The sequence below is a fragment of the Rhinichthys klamathensis genome, unplaced genomic scaffold (genome assembly GCF_029890125.1).
Source record: "Rhinichthys klamathensis goyatoka isolate OS25496 unplaced genomic scaffold, OSU_Roscu_1.1 h1tg000262l_1, whole genome shotgun sequence".
Lineage (NCBI taxonomy): Eukaryota > Metazoa > Chordata > Actinopteri > Cypriniformes > Leuciscidae > Rhinichthys > Rhinichthys klamathensis.
This window is the reverse complement of record NW_026606783.1, coordinates 689,711-711,872: the sequence shown is the minus strand read 5'-3', so window position 1 is coordinate 711,872 and position 22,162 is coordinate 689,711. Positions and strand designations below refer to the sequence as shown.

At 36.6% G+C, this 22,162-nt stretch overlaps 2 protein-coding genes across 7 annotated transcripts in view; one reads left to right on the top strand and one right to left on the bottom strand.

Annotated features, from left to right (window-relative positions):
- jarid2a (jumonji, AT rich interactive domain 2a) overlaps positions 1-4,135 on the top strand; it is a 41,014-nt gene extending 36,879 nt beyond the window's left edge. The window contains exons 14-18 of one of the 3 annotated variants that reach the window (XM_056267829.1): positions 224-295; positions 561-685; positions 1,001-1,178; positions 1,375-1,482; positions 2,847-4,135. In XM_056267829.1, the coding sequence (XP_056123804.1) occupies positions 224-295; positions 561-685; positions 1,001-1,178; positions 1,375-1,482; positions 2,847-3,020 (657 nt within the window). In that variant the 3' untranslated portion in view covers positions 3,021-4,135. Of the gene's footprint in view, positions 1-223; positions 483-560; positions 686-1,000; positions 1,179-1,374; positions 1,483-2,846 lie in introns of those variants that run through there. The other 2 variants (XM_056267828.1, XM_056267830.1) reach the window with 2 other exon arrangements.
- A 1,925-nt stretch (positions 4,136-6,060) lies between these two features.
- dtnbp1a (dystrobrevin binding protein 1a) overlaps positions 6,061-22,162 on the bottom strand; it is a 31,930-nt gene continuing 15,828 nt past the window's right edge. For 2 of the 4 annotated variants that reach the window (XM_056267730.1, XM_056267729.1), the window contains exons 8-10: positions 14,500-14,655; positions 13,754-13,897; positions 6,061-6,772 (exon numbers count right to left, since the gene is read on the bottom strand). In XM_056267730.1, coding sequence (XP_056123705.1) covers positions 6,483-6,772; positions 13,754-13,897; positions 14,500-14,655 — 590 coding nt within the window. In that variant the 3' untranslated portion in view covers positions 6,061-6,482. The remainder of the gene's footprint in view (positions 6,773-13,753; positions 13,898-14,499; positions 14,656-22,162) is intronic. The other 2 variants (XM_056267732.1, XM_056267731.1) reach the window with 2 other exon arrangements.

Here is a 22,162-nt window from a genome sequence, read left to right as displayed (position 1 = left end):
ATCAGATTTTGTGTTCTGTAGAAAACTCAAAAATTGATGACAATGTCTATTTTTTGGACCCCACTGACTTTCATTGTATGGACAAAAAACAGACATTTTTCAAAATATAATCTTTTGTGCTCTGTAGATAGCTGAATTTTATTTTATTTTTGGTGAACTGTCCCATTCAATTTACTGTCATTCTGTACTGAAGAATGTGGTTTGACGTGATGTTCAATGACAGATTTCTCCAGAGGTGCTCCGTCGAAAGGGGGTGAAAGTGTACCGGACAGTGCAACAGAGTGGTCAGTTCATGGTATGTTTCCCAGGGACCTTTGTGTCTAAGGTGTGTTGTGGCTACAGTGTCTCAGAGACTGTGCACTTCGCCAACCCCCAGTGGATGAAACTGGGCTACGAGGCAGCTAAGGTGAGAGACTCGACGCAAGGACGGACAAAGCCAGCTGGAACTTGACTTGGTTTAACTCAAATAGAGCTGTATTTTTGTAAGTGAGGTTTTGCCTAATTCCTGTGGGAGTACGACGCTTCCTCTGACTATCTTGTGTGTCGCGTTTGCTTTGCAGGACCTTAAACGGCGTCGTATAGAGGAGCCTTTCTCCACAGAGAAACTGCTCTACCAGATCACTACATCCGAGCAGGACAACAAGCTGCTCATGAATGCAGTCTCCAGTCTCATCAAAGATCTCAGGTCTGTCTGAAACACATCCTACAGTCTGGTTTTGACTTATTGAGTTCAACTGGCAGAAACCCGGCCAAAATCGAATTCCTTTCTTTGATGACCATTGTTGATTGAGGTTGGTTGAGCTGAGTAAAAGAGTTTTTAGAGGTTCATCGATATTAAAGTTCTGATTTTTATTTTTCTGACACATATCATGGTTATTACCGTAAACTACAAAAATTAAAAAATAATCGAAAATAATGAAATAATCATGAAATCTTGAAATAAAAAATGTAAACACATTATTTCAACATTGGGGGTAAAATTCCTGTTCCGTTCTTTCAGGGATGCAGAGATTAGCCAGCGCGGGGATCTGTTCGAGGCCGGGCTCCGTTTGTCTGCGCGCTACGGCTCTCACTGCGAGCCTCATGCAGACAAGAAGCAGCAGCAACGCTTGAGATTTACAGAAGACACGTCTGACAGGCGCTGCCAAGTGTGCCAGCATCTGTGTTACCTCTCTATGGTAAATATTCAATAATACTCCTCACTTTATATTCTACATTTCAGGGTGTAAAGGAATAATCACAAGTTGAAGTACCCTAAGTGAGTGGTCTGTCTTAAATTATGAAGGAATTTCCCCAGGCTAATTGTTCTAGCTACGCTATAAGTGGTCATATTAGCATATATCCTGTATTCTCTCCCTCTGTCTTCTTCAACAGGTTGTTCACGAGAGTGATAATGTGGTTTTCTGTCTGGAATGCGCTCTTCGATACATCCAGAAGCGCAGGTCCCCCCGTGGCCTCAAGATGATGTTTCGTTACACTGAGGTACTTTACTGTCTACATCGAGTACATTGTACGTTTGGAATAGAATTACTACTTTTTGCAAGTAGTGTCTAAAATTAAGTCATATTAAAACTAAAATCAATTAAAATTAAAACAAAATAGAAACTAAAATCAATAATTGAAAAAAAAAAATTTCATTATAAACTATACTGTCCAAAAGTTTGGGGGCAGTAAAATCTTTTTTCTTTTTTTTTTTCTTTTTTTTTATATATAAAAAAGCAGTCTCATATGCTCACCAAGGCTGATACTATTTATTTATATTTGATTAAAAAAAAAATACAGTGAAAATTGTAACATTGAGAAATATTTTAAATAATTTAAAAATGTTAAATACAGAGATGTGTTTAAAAATGTCAGATTTAGCGTTCGGTAGAAAACTCAAAATTTGATGACAATTTTCATTTTCTGAACCCCACTGACTTTCTTTATATGGACAGATATGCAGAGATATGTTTTAAAATATCAGATTTTGCATTCTGAAGAAAACTCCAAATTTGATGATAAAATGTTCATTTTTTTAGACCCCACTGACTTTCATTGTATGGAGAAAAAATAAGAGACATTTCAAAATATCCGATTTTGTGTTCTGCAAAAAACTAACAAGGACAAAATTGAAATTTTTCCATACAGCATTGACTTTCATTGTATGGACAAAAAACAGAAATATAAAAATACCTGTTTTGTATTTTAATATTTTTTTAAATGTAAATTCATTCCTGTGATGGAAAGCTGAATATTCAGCATTATTACTCCAGTCTTCAGTGTCACATGATCTTTCAGAAATCACTTTAATATGCTGATTTGGTGCTCAAGAATCATTTCTTATAGAACGTTCAAACAAAACAGCATTTATTGAAATATAAATCTTTTGTAACAATGTTAATGTCTTTACTGTCACTTTTGCTCAATTTAAATAAATTTCTTTTTAAAAAAGTACTTTTGAGCGGTAGTGTATGCCCATTGCTTTGCTGTCATCGAAAAATAAAATAAATAAATAAATAAAAATGTATTTTACACAATGTGATCTTTATAATGTTCAGTATTAAAATGGACATTCATTTTGAGATTAGCTAATGTTGTGATGCATAAATTCACTTAATTCATTCCATTCCATGTTAAATTCAGCCAGTGGCAAGAGAAAAATACAATCATTTTTGTGAAAAATAATAATGAATAACAATGTTAAAAATATATTTTCTAACATGATATTGCATTGCATTGTATTATTAATTAATATTCGGTGTATACTGCAGACTTTGAATAATATGCTACTCCGGTACATCTGTTTTGCATTACCTTCTCAAAGTAAATGTGTAACATCAATCATCCCACACTCTTTTGCACAGGAGCAGATCAACAGTCTGGTAAATCGAGTGTGTGGCAGAGCATTGGAGAAGGGTGGAGTGAAGCAGAAAGCCGTCGGTCCCAGCAAGACACCAGCAAAACGAAGCCCCAGGAACAAGAGCTCGGCGCTGGTCCCCCTCTCCAGCTCCTCCTTAAAGAGCAGCGGCCGCTCCTAACCAGAACAGACCGTCAGCGACATTCCTGCGGGTCTCCTTTTATATCAGGTGTTCCTAATACTTGTGTACAAACTCTCTTCAATACTCTTTGTACCTAGTGTATAATATCAATACAACAAGCTGTTATATTGCACTTTTGTATTACAGATACATGTAGTTACTGGCTGGTTAGTCCAATATATTGAATGTACGGAGGTTAAATGTTCCATCGTGTTTTGCGGCAAATACAAGGGGGCGAATACACAACTGTTTAGGGCACCTGACATAAACTATTGGGTCTCATTCAACAAGCACGAAACCTTTTGCACTAGTATTGAGATTGGTTTTTAGATGAGTATTTTCGGGTTGTTTTAGCATTAAATCGAGTATAGATATGCGTATACATAGATATAAATATATCCTATACTATTCCTATCATTTGTGTTTAACTGGTGCTGTAGTGACACTTTTCTCCATCACCCTTACCGCCTGTTTGTCTCTTGGGCTCATGTTTATTACGTCTTAATGCTGTCAGGAACAAGAGCGAACATGTAAGATTGCAGCCGACACGTCAGATGGTACATGTATCGTAGTTACTGGCATTTCGGTTCTACAGCTAAAAAAAAAAAAAAAAAAAAAACTGTACAGGCTTGACACTTTGACATAGATCTGACATGTGAAGGAGCCCGTGATCGTTTCTGACAGTACCGATCAGAGATTTCCTTCGCGAATTCCCACCTGGAGACTCCCCACTTTTAAAAGCACATTTTGAGGCCTTTTACTAAATTCTTTGGAGTACAAATAACACGTTTAATGCAGAAGGCAGTTTGTACTATTTGAATTGTAAATGCACTTTCCCTTTTATCCCACTAACTTTTGTCCCGCTGACTTTATATTTGTAATTGGTTCTCCACCTGTTCTGCCATTAAGAATCAAATCTTAAAATATTCTTTTGTTTTAATAGAATATTATTGCGAAATACTAATATCCAACAACAACGAAAAGCCCCAAATATGTTTATATGCTAGTAAATTGAGCCTTTGAGTTCGGGTCTCTAGGGGTTTGGATGAGAGAGTCTCGAGATGAAGAAAAAGCCTTACTTCTACATTGGTTTCTTCATCGATATAAATTAGATGTTAACAGGGTTGCTACAAAAAACATACAAAAAATAAGTGCTGCTTAAATCACTGAGAAGTATGTCATAGTGGTGATCCCTAGTTTTTTAGCTTTACTTTTTTTATTCGAAAGGAAAAATCTTTTACCCAAAACTTAACTATGTCATAGGCCTAGCTACCCATTGCACTGACTGTATCAAAGTCCTGTAATCAAACATGGTAGTCACCCCTTTCCAAATGACAAACTTGTATTTAAGGTTAAAAAAACTGAAGTGTTTCCAAAATGTGGTTGTATACTTTTTATGGCCTTAAAATGTTTTGTTTTCTTTTGTTCACCCCATTTTATACAGTGATACTCCTGATCCTTGTACTGTTTATTTGTATGCACTGTTACTCAGTCCTCCAGTCCAGTGGAGATTGGCTTTTTGGTTACTTTTTTTTTTTTAATTTTCAGGTTTGTATATTTGTTTTAAATAAATCATTTGTCAATCCTTCCAAAAATGTACTGGCCTCATGTTCTTAGTGGAGATGCATAGATATTACAGTGACCAAACAGTGACTATTTTGATGTTAAGGACAATAACTGATAAAATGCCCAAAATCCAATCCCCCCGCCCGCATATTCTATTCTATTCTATTCTATAAATTTTGTGTAAGAAAATATACAGAACACAAACTTAATCATTTTAAATGCTAATTTAGGCATTACAACATTGATACCCAGTATGAATAGTCTATTCATTTTAGAATTTGAAGGTTACATTTAACAGTGCTATTAAATTATTAATGTTTTAAAATATTTCCTTTGAACTGTATTCCTCTTGAATGTAAAAAAAAAGGAAAAAGCATGTACAAAAATATATTATATAATATATATATATATATAAATCTTAAATAATGCAACTGTTCATTGTGCATGTTAGCGTAGGTCATTAAATAATATTAATTGATATAACTTTTAAATTGAATAATGCATTAGTATATGTTGAAATGAACATTAAGATAAATGCTTTTAAAGTATTTTTATAGGTAGTTCATGTTGACTAATGTTATAAAATGTGGTGTTGTATATCTGAATATGTATTTAGAACTAATGTTCAGAAGTTTTGGGTCAGTATTTTTTTTAAAAGAGATTAATACTTTTATTCACCAAAGATACATTAAATTAATCAAAAGTGACAGTAAAGACTTATACATTGTTACAAAAAATTCAAATAAATGCTGTTCTTTTGAACTTTACATTCAACAAAGAATCCTGACCACAAATGTCACTGTTTCCACAAAAATATTAAGCAGCACAACTGCTTTCAACATTGATAAGAAATGTTACTTGAGCAGCAGATCAGCATATTATAATTATTTCTAAAGGATCATTTGACATTTAATACTGGAGTAATGATGCTGAAAATTCAGCTTTGCATCATAGGAATAAATGGTATTTTATTATAGAAAACAGTTACTTTAAATTCTAATATTATTTAACAATATTACTTTTTTTTTTACTGTATTTTTAGATAAATGCAGACATGGCGAGCATAATTTAAATTATTAAATTAAAAGTAGTAAGAATTATAATTAAAAGCATTAAAAAAAAAAAATCATACAGACCCCAAACTTTTGAACGTTAGTGCACTAATAATGGCAGAACATCCCTAGTTCTTGGAAACATTTTAAAAGCCATGCAGTCAGAGTTTACTCTTCCTTTTAAACCCTCATTCTTACTCTAGGTACCGTGAAAATTCAGAGTTTTTCCCCAGAGGTAACAGGGTTTCAGAGCAACAGCTTGCTGTACAGGGAGCCTGTTAATTTTTGCAACCACAGATGGTCCAAATGTTCCCAGCTATTTTTATACCGGAGACTGTGAAATCTTTGGTGGAAGATATGTTCTTTAGATCACTATGATTTGAAATATCAGTCCTTCACTGAGAATGTCCGTGAAGCCCATCTTATTTCAAGGTATATTTTATTTAAGAGTCTTTCAATCGGCTCAAAAATGAGCTCTGCATTACAAATTCATGCAACATACATCAGTGATATTAGCAGGAACACTGTAAAATGTTTATTAATTTCTATATAATTCTGATGCAGCAGGTAATACGAAGAATTGTCTCATACATTGTGTTGATTTATTTGTATTGGGAAAGAATGAAGCAAAAATCACAGTGCTAACAGTCTGAAAAGAGCTGCTCTCAAGGCTGAGCAAAAACAGTGTTCAACAAGGCTCCAAAACCTTCATCTCAAAGTGTCGCATTAAGCCATGAAGAAACATCTGGCTGGACATCAGCACTCCTTCTGTCTGGGCACTGATGTAAAACAGGTTTTCATGTCCAGAAACCAACTTGAGCGAGTGCGTTTTTCAGCATGGCCACTAGGCGGCCTGTGTGTCGCTGTCGTCTGAGCTTTTGAGCGGCTCTGTTTCTGGGAGGGCCATGAGGGCTGTGTCAGCATGTACCTCCTCTTCATCCGACTGGACCAGTGGGGAGTCTCCGCTGCAGCTTTCCTCGCTGCCATCCTCTTCATCCGGACCCTCGGTCAGGCCGCTGATGGTGTCGGTGCAGGAGGAAGAGATGGAGGACACGGTCTGCCGCAGCTCTGTGTGTGAGGGCACCTTCAGGCTGATGTCTGATGGGGATGAGCCAGGTTCCAGAGCTGGGCCTTCTGCTGAATAGATACAACAAGGTGAAAATATGTCACACCATCTATTTCAGAAAATGAATTAGCCTAAAAGTGCAGTCACAACCCTGAATACTTCCATGCCATGAAAGTCTCACGTGTTCACAGTCATTCCAGCACTCAGACAAAATCTGCACTTTCTTTTTGCATTGTCAAGTCAAGTCAAGTCATCTTCATTTATATAGCGCTTTTAACAATGAATTGTTTCAAAGCAGCTTTACAGAGATAAACATATAATTTAAGGTAACAGATTGTTTTGGCGTTATAGCGGTTCTTGAATAATGTTACTTCCAGCTAAAGTTAACTTTGATTGATTCACCTCTGTCGAAATGATCAGACTTTAAACGCGAACCTGTGATTAACGCTGACGGCGTTCACATGCTCATTCAGAATTCTATAGTTATGTGCTTTGTCTGCTCTGATCTAGAGGGAATATCTTCAGTATTTTGCAAAATGGCTTTAAATAAGGTCAAACTTGAGGCCGGCTGAAAACTACCATATTTTCCGTTTCCATTTTAGAGAATTGCACATTTTAGATTTAGATTTTCTTCACTGTCTTCTATAATGCTCACTTAAAAGATCATCATTAATAATTAATAATGCTGTTAAATGTAATCTTTAGCCAATCTCAAAATGAATATCTGTTTTATACTGTACATTATAATGCTGTGATGCTTAAATTCACTTGTATCATTTAAAACAACTGGTTTTGGTTTTTAGTGTTTTATATTTCATTTATTTGGTGTATTTCTAATCATGCATTGTATATGCATCACATCCTGAGAAAAATGTACTCTCCCTCAGGTCGTTCCAAACTCATACGACTTTGGTTAATTTAAAACAAAACAAAACTTGAAAGATATTTTTAATGAAACCTGTGAGGTTTCTGTCCCTACACTGGAAGTAACCAAAACTTTAAAGATTCAAAAAGGTTCTGAAGGTGCACGCACTAGCTTTCAGGTTTCCCATATGTGATCATACTATTTATGTGTTTCGCTCATTGTTTATGATACACAATCTGTTAATCATATAAAGTGATCATATTTATTCACGGCTTGGTAAAAGATTCATATGGATTCGTTTTACGGCATCTTTATAAGATTTTTGGATCTTTTCTGGACTTTGAATGCAATAAATACTTTATATTATTCTTAAATTCCTATATATTATTCTTAGAACATTTTACTACATTCTCTGTTTATATACCTGCACAAACAACACAGCTCTGCATAACCACTGTCCTGTTTTACCCATGTAAATAACTGTATTTAAAAAACATAAATACAATTATTAATTACTGTATTAAAGTACACTCTCAAAAACAATGTTATTTCCTAACACATTTTCGGACTATTTTAACATGTTGTGTCATTTTGTGTTAAATGTGTTTAAACAACAAAAAAAGAAAAAATGCACATGTGTCCAACACAATATGTGTTATTATCATCCAATCACACTGCTGCTTTGTGTAACTTCGTGAGCTGTTATTCTTCTCATGAGCAAGTCATCATAGGTGGATATCTGCATGGAGGAAAGAAAAATGGCTGTATTTGGAATTAAGAGGCTTTCAAAAATCAAGTGTAGGGTTAGCTCTGGCAGGTCACGTTAGTCAAGCTCGCATCAGCTGACTCGCAGCTGATCCCCGTCTACCTATAGGAATACGACGCCTATCACAGCATCCATATATAAGCTCCTTCGGTATTATCAGCAGCTATCACATTTCTCAGGAGACAATTACTCTCCTCCATCCCTAGCTCCTCCCCTCGTTTAGTCAGGATTTGGTATTCTGATTCCCCTTGAATCAGAATAAATTCTCGAATTATGTTGTACTTTAAAATCTTGAATTAATGATATCTGTATACAGTCATGTTGGTTCTGTTCTGTTTACCCTAAGGGGGGTTATTGCTGCTCTCCCTGCTCTTATCTATGCTAGGCTGCATGGATGCGCAGGGAGTTCTCGCCCAGAACAGAACCATACCGCCAATCCAAAGTGTATGCTAATTGTCAATCGTATTTGACGATAGTGGTCCTAACAGAAATGTCTTTTGTGATCACTTGTAGATGGTCAAGGAGGATTTTACACATATACAGGGTAGTGGTGGAAAGTATTTTTACTTTGTTGATGTACTTAAAGTCCCCCTGCGTTGAAAATCAAGTGTTTAATGTTTATATGTCTATGTGGTGTTTTTAATATGCTTTCAGACAAACCATGTGCAACTGGGCATACCGGCTAATAGCGGCATATTAGAGGCATAATACCGGCTTGATTTCAAATTAAATCTAGGTCTGCTGTGCTGTTAACTAAGCCAAAGGAAATTAATGCCTGCTTTCAAGAATTATATAAGTATCTTTTCACTTCAAAATGTAATGTGCCTGACTCAGATATTACTGACTTTCTTGATACTATTGACATTCCAAAGCTTAGGCTGCCAGAGAGAAGCTGGATAAAGAGTTCAGTTTGGATGAAATTTTGAAGGCTATCAAGTCCTTTTCAAACAGTAAGGCCTCAGGGCCTGATCGGTTCTGTATTGAATTCTATAAAGCTCATGCAGACATAATTGCCCCACTATTGCTTAGAATGATAAATCATTCTTTTAAAAATAAGTTGTTCCCTAATTCTAAAACGCGGCGGACATTTGTTTATAATTGAAAAAAGAAAGGCATGACAGATCCTTCCAGCTACCATTGAGCTTGCTTAATTGAGACCAGAAGATTGTTGCCAAAGTCTTGGCCATCAGTCTGAGCAAACACATTGCTTCATTAATTCATCATGATCAGACTGGTTTTATTTTGGGTAGATTTTATTTTTCAAATGTTCAACCCCTGTTAAATGTTATGTATAGTGTAGGCTCTCAGCGGTCTGGGGCAGCCATTACTTCACTTGATGCAGAGAAGGCCTTCGATCAGATCAAGTGGTGATATCTATATTCAGTGCTAGATAAGTTTGGTAAAAAATTTCGTACATATATTGAGATGCTTTATGCAAACCCAAAATCTGCAATACTTACCAGGGACTATGTCCCTCTTTATCGTGGGACAAGACAGGGCTGTTACCTTAGTCCCTTATTATTTAATCTGGCTCTGGAGCCACTGGCTATAAGTATTCAGCACCATTCTTCTATTAGTGGCATTACAATTGGGTCTGTAGAGACCAGACTTTCTTTAAATGCGGATGATATGCTTTTATTCTTAAAGCAACACCATGTGATTTTTCCTCAGCGGTCGCCCTACAGGTTGGAAGCAGAATTGTCCATTACTGCTGTCGTAAATAATTTAGCCTTCCGCAGCCGACTGTCGCACGCGCACGCTCGCTGTTTATCCAGCACCGGCTTTGGAATCAACAATGGCAGACATCCCAACCTGCAAGAAGTAATTTCAGGGAGGTAGGGGGGGGGGGTGCGGCTGGTGGCGGGTTGACTAGCTTTCGTGAGGCACACTCGCAAGGTCTCTCGCTCTCTCTCTCTCTGCCGTGCTCGCGCTATGTATGTTATGCGCGCAGTATGTTCTGTCTCCCATGCGCGCTCTAGATTCCGGCAGATCTGAACTAATTTGCGGGCATCAGGGAGACGCAGGAGACTCCCGGGAGACTTGGGATGTCTGCAATGGCCACAGACAATTTGAGGAAGTGGTGGGGGAAGTGACGTATGCCGTAAAGCCGATACAGACCACGTCAGGCTATGGCAGACGTGTCATTTAACTTATTTTAAGTCGATGTACCATCACAAGGGTCTTGGAAATATATTATGAAGGTTGAAAAACTACATAGTGTTACTTTAAAAGACGCCATTAATTATTTACCCCCTTTAATGGATTTAATAAACCATTTTGGTTCTTTTTCCAGGTATTCAATTAACTGGAATAAAAACATCTTTGTTCCTCTTGGCAGTCATTTTCCTGTCCCTCCCTTTTAAAATTATTCGGGATCATTTTACTTATTTACAATTGGTTATTTCCTCAGATCCAAAAGACATATATAAGCTTAACTTTATGGCTGCGATAAAGAGCCTTAAAGGGTTAGTTCACCCCAAAATGAAAATTATGTCATTATTGACTCACCCTCATGTTGCTCCAACCCCGTAAGACTTTCGTTCATCTTCGGAACACAAATTAAGATATTTTGATTAAATCTGAGAGCTGGATCACTCCTCCATAGGCTTCTTAAGGGATCGAAACTGGCCGGCCGAGAAAAGTTAAAGACATCGTTAAAATAGTCCGAGTGACTACAGTGGCTCAATCTTAAGTTTATCAAGCGACGAGAATACTTTTTGTGCGCAAAAAAACAAACAAAAATAACGACTTTATTCAACTAATCATTTCCTTCTCTATGGGCCGTGAGATTTCACGTAGTGGAACTGCGCGACGGTTCTGCGTCACACGCAGGCTCACTATTGGCCGACGCTGGTCATGTGTGTGATGCGTGTGACATGCAACACAGAAGCTTTGCGCAGTTTCACTACGTGAAATCTCGAGGCCAACAGAGAAGGAAATGAATAGTTGAATAAAGTCGTTATTTTTGTTTGTTTTTTGCGCACAAAAAGTATTCTCGTCGCTTGATAAACTTAAGGTTGAGCCACTGTAGTCACTTGGACTATTTTAACGATGTCTTTCATAACTTTTGGGCCGGCCAGTTTCGATCCCTTAAGAAGCCTATGGAAGAGTGATCCAGCTGTCAGATTTAATCAAAAATATCTTAATCTGTGTTCTGAAGATAAACGAAAGTCTTACGGGGTTGGAACAACATGAGGGTGAGTAATTACTGACAGAATTTTCATTTTGGGGTGAACTAACCCTTTAAATCTACCATTAAAAAATCAACAAAAGATAGCTTTAAGTTAAAGGAATCAGGATTAATAGCCTATGTATTTAATTTATTCAGGACTAAAATACTACCCAGTGTTATTTTCCATTTGATTACTTTATTTTCTGTATATGAATACTAGTGTTAGACCCATTGAAAAACTTTTCTGTTTAATTGTCTTTATTCGTATCTTTATTCTATTGTATTTATTTGTGCTACTTTTTTCAATTTAGTTAAACAATTTAAATCAAGCTTGTGTTGTGTAAATTTACAACCCCATTGTAAAAATGCAATGAGCGCAAACATTTAGGCAAGATAAATGTAATAATTTTGTTATTATTACATTCTCCCCCCCCCCCCCCCCTTTCTCCCCCTCAAACAAAAAAAAATCCCCCCATGAGAATCATCTAAGGGGGGATTTCCCCCCCCATTTTCCAAAACGAAATTCAGGCCCTGTGCACTATTCTAAATCCAAACTTCTACCCAGCTGTGTCTCCAATTTGTGACCGATGTCAGGGTGCAGAGGGAACTTTATCTCATTCTTTTTGGTTCTGCCTGAAACTCTAGAGTTACTAGCAAGATATTTTTTATTGGTCTTCGGCGGTATATGATCAAACTTTCTCTCCTGAAATGGAACTGGCCATCTTTGGCTATTCAGACACTGTTTCCTCTTTACCATATTTTGTTGCCGCTGGCATTAATGCTGGGAATGGTTGTGGCCAAGAGAATTATAATAAGGGATTGGAAAGCCACTGTTCCCCCATGTTTCATGTTTTCAGAGAGGCTTACTGAGATGGTCTGTCTTAAACCTTGAAAAAAGAGGGTTTATTGAAGCAAAGTCTCGTATTAATTTTCCCAATGTCTGGGGTCCCTTTCTCCAACATTTACATGATAGCAGAACTTAGAGATTTTAACACATCTGTTACTATGATTTTGATTTCGATGCCCCTCTTTACGTGATTTATCTTTCTCCTTTGTACTTTATTTAAGCACTTATGTCATTTGTAATGTTGTCTGTTTTTTGGGGGGAGGGGGGTATGTTTGTTTATGTTTGTTGTTCTTATAAAACTACTAAAAATAATATTTAGAGATAAGACTAACCATGTGCAAATTCATAAGTCATCACCATTGCTGAGCATTTTTCTCCTTATAACTGCGGTGAACCAAAGACAGTCTCAAAAACGCAGTTTGAAATCACTGGTGTTTCTGAAGTCACAAACTACCTTATGACAGCCAACGCTGCACACTTTCGGTGGTGGGGACTCATTTTAACAAGCTTTATGGTTTCCTTTGTTAGATTTATTGTGAGTGGAATAGCTTCTAATTAATCAGTGACATGCTGTAGCCATGCCCTGATTCACATGAGGGAATTTCACTGTGCCGTTTACCGCATCATCTCTCTCTGTCACAAATGAACTGAGCTCACAGTGCCACGTACTGTGCAAAATGACCCAAGAAGTTAACATTATATCTTACCCTTAAGTTTTTCTTGGCATTCTAGCTAACATTAGCTTGGTATATTCGTTGTGTGTATAAATAACAAATGTGCCTCTATTTGCCCCCTTACAGCTTTGAATGGTAAGTCCCTAAAGCACCTGTGGCAGTTATTGACGGTGACAGGCAGATACACGAGAGGCTTCATCTCACCGACCTTCATACTTGTAATGTATGTTATGCACTCGAACAAATATGTAAATAAAAATGATTAATGTTTAAGATGCTGTCAAATAAATCTTTTTTTAATTCAAAGTACAAACTTAATTAACCGTTAACTATTCAAGAACACTTTCAATCAAACAGCATTGTTAATGATTAAATTACTTTAATTTAATTGTTCACTTTTTTTTTAATTTTGCCTATTTTTGAAATTTGATTTATGTAAATGCAGGGTTAATAAATTCTATATAAACTACATGTTTTATTGCATACAATATTTGTTTTAAATGGATCAAAAATAACCTATTTGACAAATTGTCTAACTATAATAGATTTAAAGATTTCAACATACTTTCCATGTAAAGAGGAATAACACATTGGTTGACTTAAAAGTAACACAAAATGTGTTGTCCTTATCTAGACACAAAAGTGCGTTAAGAAACACGCACTGTGTTGTGTTGTTTTCAAAACATCATCATTTAAGAGTGTATTACATTAACAGCACAACCGACCTGTGTCAGGAGAGAGAGCGCTGCTCTCTTCACCTACGGAGCTGAGGAAGACATCGAGAGCCTCATGGTCGGACACATCTGTGAGATCCATTTGTTCCAACAGATCAACATTCACCTCCATTGAGGACATACTGCCTATTGGATCTGCCCCAGAAGACGAAAGAAAACAAACCACAATTACTTCAACTTTGTGAATCCTAACACCAAACCAGCTGATCGCTTTAAAACCTACAGAACAGCAGATTTAGTTCAGGAACATACAAGCAATTTTCACAATATAATTCATATATTGACATGGATGGAAGAGGCTGGGAAAAAGAAGATGTCCTGAAGAACGGGGGATGCATGGGAAAGCATACCTCACACATCAGGGCAGCATTTAAGGCAGGAGAGAGGAAAGAGAAGACCATCAACATCCTTGCATAAGCTCTTTAACCTCCCATTTAACACACAGTAACAGTATGTTTAAAAATTCATAAAGGGAAGGACAGAGCCGGGAGCAGCACATCATATAGAGCAGCTGTGATTCAAACTATTTTGCTGCTATTTTCTGAAGGTTACTATGCAAAAGAGAACATTGCATTTTGACTGCTAAACCATTGCTCACTGTCCCACTAAATGCACATTGCACTACATGAGGAGAGTAAATATGAATAGTAAAAGTGTTGTTGGCAGCATAAACAAATCAATTTCAAGCATTTGAACAAATATGTGCAGAAGTGGTCCTTATAAAATAGGTAACTGACCTCTCCTATCCGTGATCTGGAGGTATCCTGTGGAGAGGTACTGCTCCATGTCTTGCTGAAATGCCTCTTCAAAGTACTTCTGTCGCTCCTTTAGCTTGACCTGCTGCGCATGCTCCATCTCCAGGACTTTCTGGGCATGTTCTGTATCGAGCTCCGCTAAAGAGAGACATAAAACACCAAGTAGGTTACAAAATGCCAGAGAGAAGAAAGAGAGATGGGGGATGGAAGCATAAAATGAACTGATTCTCTGAGGGTGAATCCACTTCCCTTTTCAATGTAGTAACATACAACACTTGAACACACATAAAGCAATTACATAACACTTATTTTCACTACATATAGATTCAAATGACATACAACAACAGTTTGTGTTCATATCAACAAGTTTCGTAGGAACGCATTAACAATCTGAATGGCCACTGCCTACTGATGCCACAGCTGTGTCAAGTTAATCCACAATTGTGGGTGAAGTATAACAATCTTCTACAGTAAGTATCTGATCTGTAATATATTTTTCATAATTCTCAACATGTTATCAACATTCTAAAAACTACTGTTCAAAAGAAAGACACCTCTTACGCTCACCAAGGCTGCATTTATTTAATCACAAATTCAGTAAAAACTGTAATATTGTAAAAAAAAAAAATATATATATATATATATTACAACAATTTAGAATTACTCTTTTGAATTTCAATATTTTTTTCAAATGTAATGTATTCCTGTTATGGCAAAGCTGAATTTCCAGCAGCTGTTTCTTCAGTCTACAGTGCCACATGATCCTTCAGAAATAATTTTAATATCCTGATTCGGCACACAAAGAAATGTCATATTAGCTCAGTCAATGGTAATGCTGCTTAATCTTTTTGTGAAAACCATGGAACACTTTTTTTTCAGTATTCTTTGATGGATATAAAGTTCATGAGAACAGCATTTATTTGAAAAAGTTTTTTTGTTGGTAACAATTAAGTCTTTACTGTCACTTTAATACTATAAGTATTACTTCCAATCCCACCCATAAATACACCATATCTGCCAGATATGCATTTTCCAAAACAATATCTGCAAATTTGCTAACGCACACCTCTGAGATCTTAACTTCAAACAGTGTACATTTTCAAACATGTTTTCTACAGCCCAACAATGAAGAAGATCCTACACAAATGTCTTTCCAGCATCCTAGCTTACCGCAGCGTGTTATGATCTTCTAGTAGGGGTGGCAGAGAACGCAACGCTTCTTTTGTGTACGCGGCACTAGAGTGGGTGCGCTTATTGCGAGTGATACAAGATGTGCAATGAAATACTTTATCCTTCAGCGGAAGTGCATACTCTTCTCTGAAAAGCAGGAAGTCTGCCTATGCTATTTAAATGTCAGCGTCTGTGGTGTTTATGGGTGTGATGTATGCATACATAGATACGGTACAAACATCCTGTCAAAGCTTATGGTGTCACAGTCTAAATGCAACTTCCAGAATGAAAAGTTTATTTGACCTCTAAAAAACTTGATATTATTCAAAATAATTCCCCTAAAACTCCCTAAACACTAAGTGTTTCAAGACATGGTCACTAATCTATGGAAGCTTGTTTCCGCCACTGAATAAAAAAATATATATATAATAATTGCGACTTTTTATCTCACAATTGCGAGATATGAAGTCAGAATTGTGAGAAATAAAGTCGCAATTGCGAGATATGAAGTCAGAATTGTGAGAAATAAAGTCGCAATTGCGAGATATGAAGTCAGAATTGTGAGAAATAAAGTCGCAATTGCGAGATATAAAGTCGCAATTCTGAGAAATAAAGTCGCAATTGCGAGATATAAAGTCGCAATTATGAGAAATAAAGTCGCAATTGCGAGAAAAAAACACAGAATTGCGACTTTTTATCTCACAATTCTGACTTTTTTTCTCACAATTGCGAGTTTACATCTCGCAATTCTGACTTAACACATAATTGCGAGTTTATATCTCGAAATTCTGACATCTTTTCTCAGAATTGTGAGATATAAACTCGCAATTGCGAGTTATCAGGCCAATTCTAAGGGGGAAAAATTCCCCCTCAGAATAGTTTATATTTCACAATTCTGACTTTACAACACGCAATTTCGACTTTATATCTCGCAATTCTGACTTTATATCTCGCAATTCTGACTTTATATCTCGCAATTCTGACTTTATATCTCGCAATTCTGACTTTATAACACGCAATTGCGATTTTATATCACGCAATTCTGACTTTATATCTCGCAATTCTGACTTTATATCAAGCAATTCTGACTTTATATCAAGCAATTCTGACTTTATATCAAGCAATTCTGAAAAATAAAGTCAGAATTGTGAGATGTAAACTCGCAATTGTGAGGAAAAAAAGTCAGAATTGTGAGATAAAAAGTCACAATTACCTTTTTTATTTTTCATTCAGTGGCGGAAACAAGCTTCCATACTAATCACCCTCTGTGCTGGAAAAACCTTTAATGCATGCAAGTATGCATACAGCAACATCAAATATAGAGCAGACTTTGTCTGTGTATTGTCAGGAAAATGAGTCCATTGACAAAGCTGTGAAGTGCACCTCTGTTATTAGGATGTGGTGTTAACTACAGTCCTGTCACATACTGTTTTTCAACAGACATGCTGGTTGAGCAGTGTTAAATAAAAGTGCTGGGCTGAATCTAAGCATGTTCACTAGGAAACCATTGTTGCCCATTTCAGCACAACATTTGCCTTGCAAAAGTGGGCTATGTAAATGAAGATGATGCAAGCACATTACAATAAACTGAATATGTATGCATGCATTTTCATGACCTTAGTTTAGCAATGATATCTGGTTGACAGCCTCCTCTGATGCCGCCTGTGCTAATAACCTGCTTCAGCCCCTCACGCTTGTCAAATCAATATTTCACAGCAGAATCAGTATTATCCCATCTCTTTACAGTAATAAAACTACCTGTAAAAAATCCCTGTGCTTGGATTCCATGCCAATTAAATGTTAATATAAAAACTGGTATGAAGGTAAATGGCAAATACAATTTTTTTTCTTGTTCAACATCAACATTTTAGGTTAAAATCTATATGCAAGGGAATATTTCTAACCATTTCCATTAATTTACACTACCATTGAAAAGATTGGGTCAGTAAGTTTGTTTTTGTTTGTTTGTTTTTGAAAGAAGTCTCTTATGCTCACGAGGGCTGCATTTATTCAATCATAAATACAGTAAAAACAATAATATTGTGAAACATTCCTACAATTTAAAATGACTGTTAAAATATTGTTTTCTATTTCAGCATCATTACTTCAGTCTTCAGTGTCACATGATTCTTCAGAAATCATTCTAATGCTGATTTGCTAGCCTGACGTCATCATACTCAGATTCTAGTCAGAATATGAACTTCCCGACCTCAAATGTTGTGGGCGGGGCTAAGTTCGGCTGGCATCCAAGCTACTGATTTGCTGCTCAAGAAACATTTATTATTGTTACAAATATTGAAAACCATTGTGCAGCTTCATATTTTTGTGGAAACCATGATACATTTTTTTAGGACTCTTTGTTGAATAGAAAGTTCAAAAGAACAGCATTTATTTGACATAGAAGCCTTTTGTAACATTACACATGTCTTTACTGTCACTTTTGATCAATTTAATGCATCCTTTGTCAATAAAAGTATTAATTTCTTCAGGACACTGCTTTAAGTTTCCACTACTACTGTATCAGGAAACACAGCTATGCAAAATATAGCAAATATATAGATATACTGACTCTACAATATGTAGCCTTCCATAGGAAAGTCTAAATTTGTGACATCAACCTTATCTAATGCATAACTTTAAAATGGAATATATTCAAGCTTTTAATGGGGAGTCTAAAGCTTTAAGAATGAGAAGAAACTTGCAATGGGGCAGGTTCAATCCATTTTACTAACTAACATGAAATTTCCAAGAGGTCAAGGTTTGGCCTGTTAGCTCCTGCTGGTAGATGCCATCTGGCTCCAAAAAGCATCTTTCTCATTTGACGGCCATTCAAAAGCAGCACCATGTTCGGACTGATAAGAACCTCACAAACATATATATTCCTAATTTTTATTGATTAATTACAGTAGATGCCACCTTTCCTAACTTATTTGAAGGGCTCTAAAGGCATGAAATGGATTTATATTTGTCCCTATCTGCTGCCTTTGACGTCACAGATCAGAAGAGCTGCTAGTGGAGGGATTGGGTTTCTTCTTAATACCTCATGAATAGTGACTTTTTCTACTTAACACATCTGAGGTTCAGGTGATTGTCTCCAAAAAAAAAAAAAAACTGACAGCAGAACGGAGCACCCATGAGCTGCCATACTACCGGTGGGGTAAGGGATTGTCCTAGGCAAGTGCCATTAAGATGAATGGCAATGCTAACCGACAGCTTCCTCCCTTGAAAGATGTCCACGGAACTAAATCATGGATACAGAATGAAAGCACTAAATCTACAGAGTTAAGCTGTGCCTTTCGTCACATTTTCCGTTACGTACGTGTGACAGCTAATGATAGCTGACGGCACAGGGTGAGCCCGAGGCTATCTGATCACACTTGTCACATCCTCCACACACATTCCTCAGAAATGAGGGAAACATGTTTAGGTCACCATGAAATCAAAATGAACAAATCAAATTTTTAATGGAATATTATTATGAATGCTTCATCCATGCACTTTTGTAAATTCATGTTCCCCCCGTAATGTCTATATGGGGAGGCTGCAGACCTGGAGCCGGCAGATATACGCCCCTGGCAGTTTTGCGCCCCTGACAGTTTTACGCCCCTGTTGTTCCTGATGCGTCCAGTAGGGGGATACACTGCGAAATAACAATTAAATCGACGCGTGCACATTAATAACTCGTCCATAGACTTGACAATTTTTTAATTTTTTGTTCATTTAAATATAAACGCTACAGTGTAGATCTGCACGGATTAAAATGTCTGTAGATATTCAGTTTGGCTTCACTCAGCCTACAAAAGACTATGAGTTTTTGTGAATTGAAAAATTAAAAATACACTTAGTTGGATCAATTATGACAAGTATATGACCTGCTGCAGTTATAGGCCTATTCACAGGTTTTTATGGGAGACTGAGTGAAATATATTATGAATTTATATAAAATTACATTTAGATATTAACCAAATTTAGCCCATTAGACAGTACCATGTAATCATATGGATCCTCAACTAAATATCTGCTGTAGCTACTATTCTCTATTGGTCGTCATACAGCTACAAAACAGTGTCCTAGCATTTTATGAAGACAAACACAATTTATCCCTTTTCTAAAATTCCAAGGGCCATTTAAAAGAAAGACACAATATTGTTGTTCACAATTTTTTTTTTATTAACACCATTTATTAATTATGATGACTCCCCTATAGTTTGACCCTCTTCTTTAACTATTTTTTAAAAGGACATACATGGTGATTTTATCGTGTGTGTGTGTGTGTGTGTGTGTGTGTGTGTGTGTGTGTGTGTAATTGATGTCAGGTGAGTGTGGATTGCATCAATTTGCTCCTGATCTTCAAAGTACAACGGCACAAGCACTTGTTGGTCGAACAATAGTGGAAAAAGTGTCAAGCCACTTTGATTTCCACTTTGATTTCTTTTGGCCACCGATGATGGACTGTGCAGAGAAAATTGAAAATGACGGTAAATTTGGTAAAGACAGAGTATGATAAAACCCACATTAAGTGCACGAACCCTACATTTTAGTCCAGACCAGTAAGCTATTTTAAGAAAAAAAATGTATATTAAGATATAAATTATATAATAAGATCATTTCATAAGAAACAACTCAAACCAGAATTTACATTCAAACCAATATGGGAAAAGTTTTTAATGTGGGTTTTATTGTGTGATGTTGGAAATAATAAAAATATTTGAGTGAGTGTGCAGTAACTCTTTACTTGGAGAGAGAGATTTACATCCATGTATACATATATGCCTAATATAAATGTGTCTTTTGTGTGTTCACACCATAGACTGTAAAAAAACAAGTTAATATATTTCCAATATACTATAATGTTGCCCCAGAAACCATGTGGAGTAGGCTATGTTTTAATGCAAGGAGTTAACAGGGTCTTACAAGAAGAGGCCATCTTACGCAAGCTAAAGACTGCAGGCAACAAACGAAAATTAAAAAGAAATTGAATTTTAAAGTGAGTAGAGAAGACTAGGGTTTCTAAAAGGTTTCTAAAACAAATAATATAATTGAGTCTGTTATAAAGAACCTTTAATTTTTTATATTGACAAAATATAAAATCGGTCTTTGTCAGACACGTGGGTTTGTTGTGTGTGACGTCACCGCAGGCGCCATTTTTGAGGTATCGCTACTGACTGTGAGCATTGAAGAGATTACAAGAGTAGAGATAACAAGTAAATAACTCGCAAAACTGGAGAAACACAAGAAAACAGAGGAAATGCCGTACCACAATAAACTCGATAAATATGGCAGGTACCGTTATTTGGAGAAATTGTCATCCATTCAGAACATAGATCCATATATGAGCTGACTGCAGTAAATTGGAGTGCTGATCCCGCATTGCTTTCTCATCCTCATACTGGGACATTGTCAACTATCTTGTTTATGGTATAAGCGCATATACCAGTGAACAATTTAAAAACTATAAATCTCTTAAAACCCACGGACATTTTACCAACAGCTGAGTACAGGATTTATTTACATTCCCACCGAAGGACACAGTAGTAACAGCAAAGATAGGTTTGCTGTATTGATGATGATGATGATAATGTCATGTTAAGGATGGTTTAGTTTTAAAAAATAATGAAAAACACAATTCTCCAACAACAGAATACCCCTGCATCGATACCTTACAAATGGCGGCTACGCCCCATAATGCACTTCGTGTATCACGAGTGTGACGTCACCTGACAAAGACGATTGTATTGTTTGTGTAGCCTAATTCAATCTCTTTTGATGTCCCCCTTGTTTTTTTTTGTTTTTTTCTCTTCTCACTGTTAATGTCTTGTATCCTTTCATTTACAATACAAAATAAACTAATTAATAACAATTTAAAAAAAGATTATTTAGCATAACTCAATTCGTGTCGCTGTACAGCCTCCCCCTACTGGACGCATCAGGAACAACAGGGGCGTAAAACTGTCAAGGGCGTAAAACTGCCAGGGGCGTATATCTGCCGGCTCCAGGTCTGCAGCCTCCCCCTACTCCGTAATGTTTAATCAAAATAACTTCCCCCCTCCCTCTTGCAATGACATCTCTTCTCTGATGACGTGTTTACTGCTGTGAGGGTGAGAAAACCTGTCACTCACATGAGATTGACCAATAGCAAACCACAACCGTCAAATAAATTCCCCATGAACAAAATCAAGTTCAGCCCTACATTTTTCTTGTTCGAAAAGCCGTTTCACTCGGATGTACGTCACAATAGGGGAAAATAAATAAATAAATCGCAGATTCCATTTCATACCCAGTTTAAGATGAGGGCCAATGGACAGAACCACGGCTACACAGTTTCATGTTCTGCTCACTGTGAATATGGCTAGATTCTGATGACAATGTTCATTAAAACCATCAAACTGAAACTGATTATAATGTTAATTAAAGGGATAGTTCGGCCAAAAATGATATTTAACACATGCATTACTCACCCTTAAGCCGTTCGAGA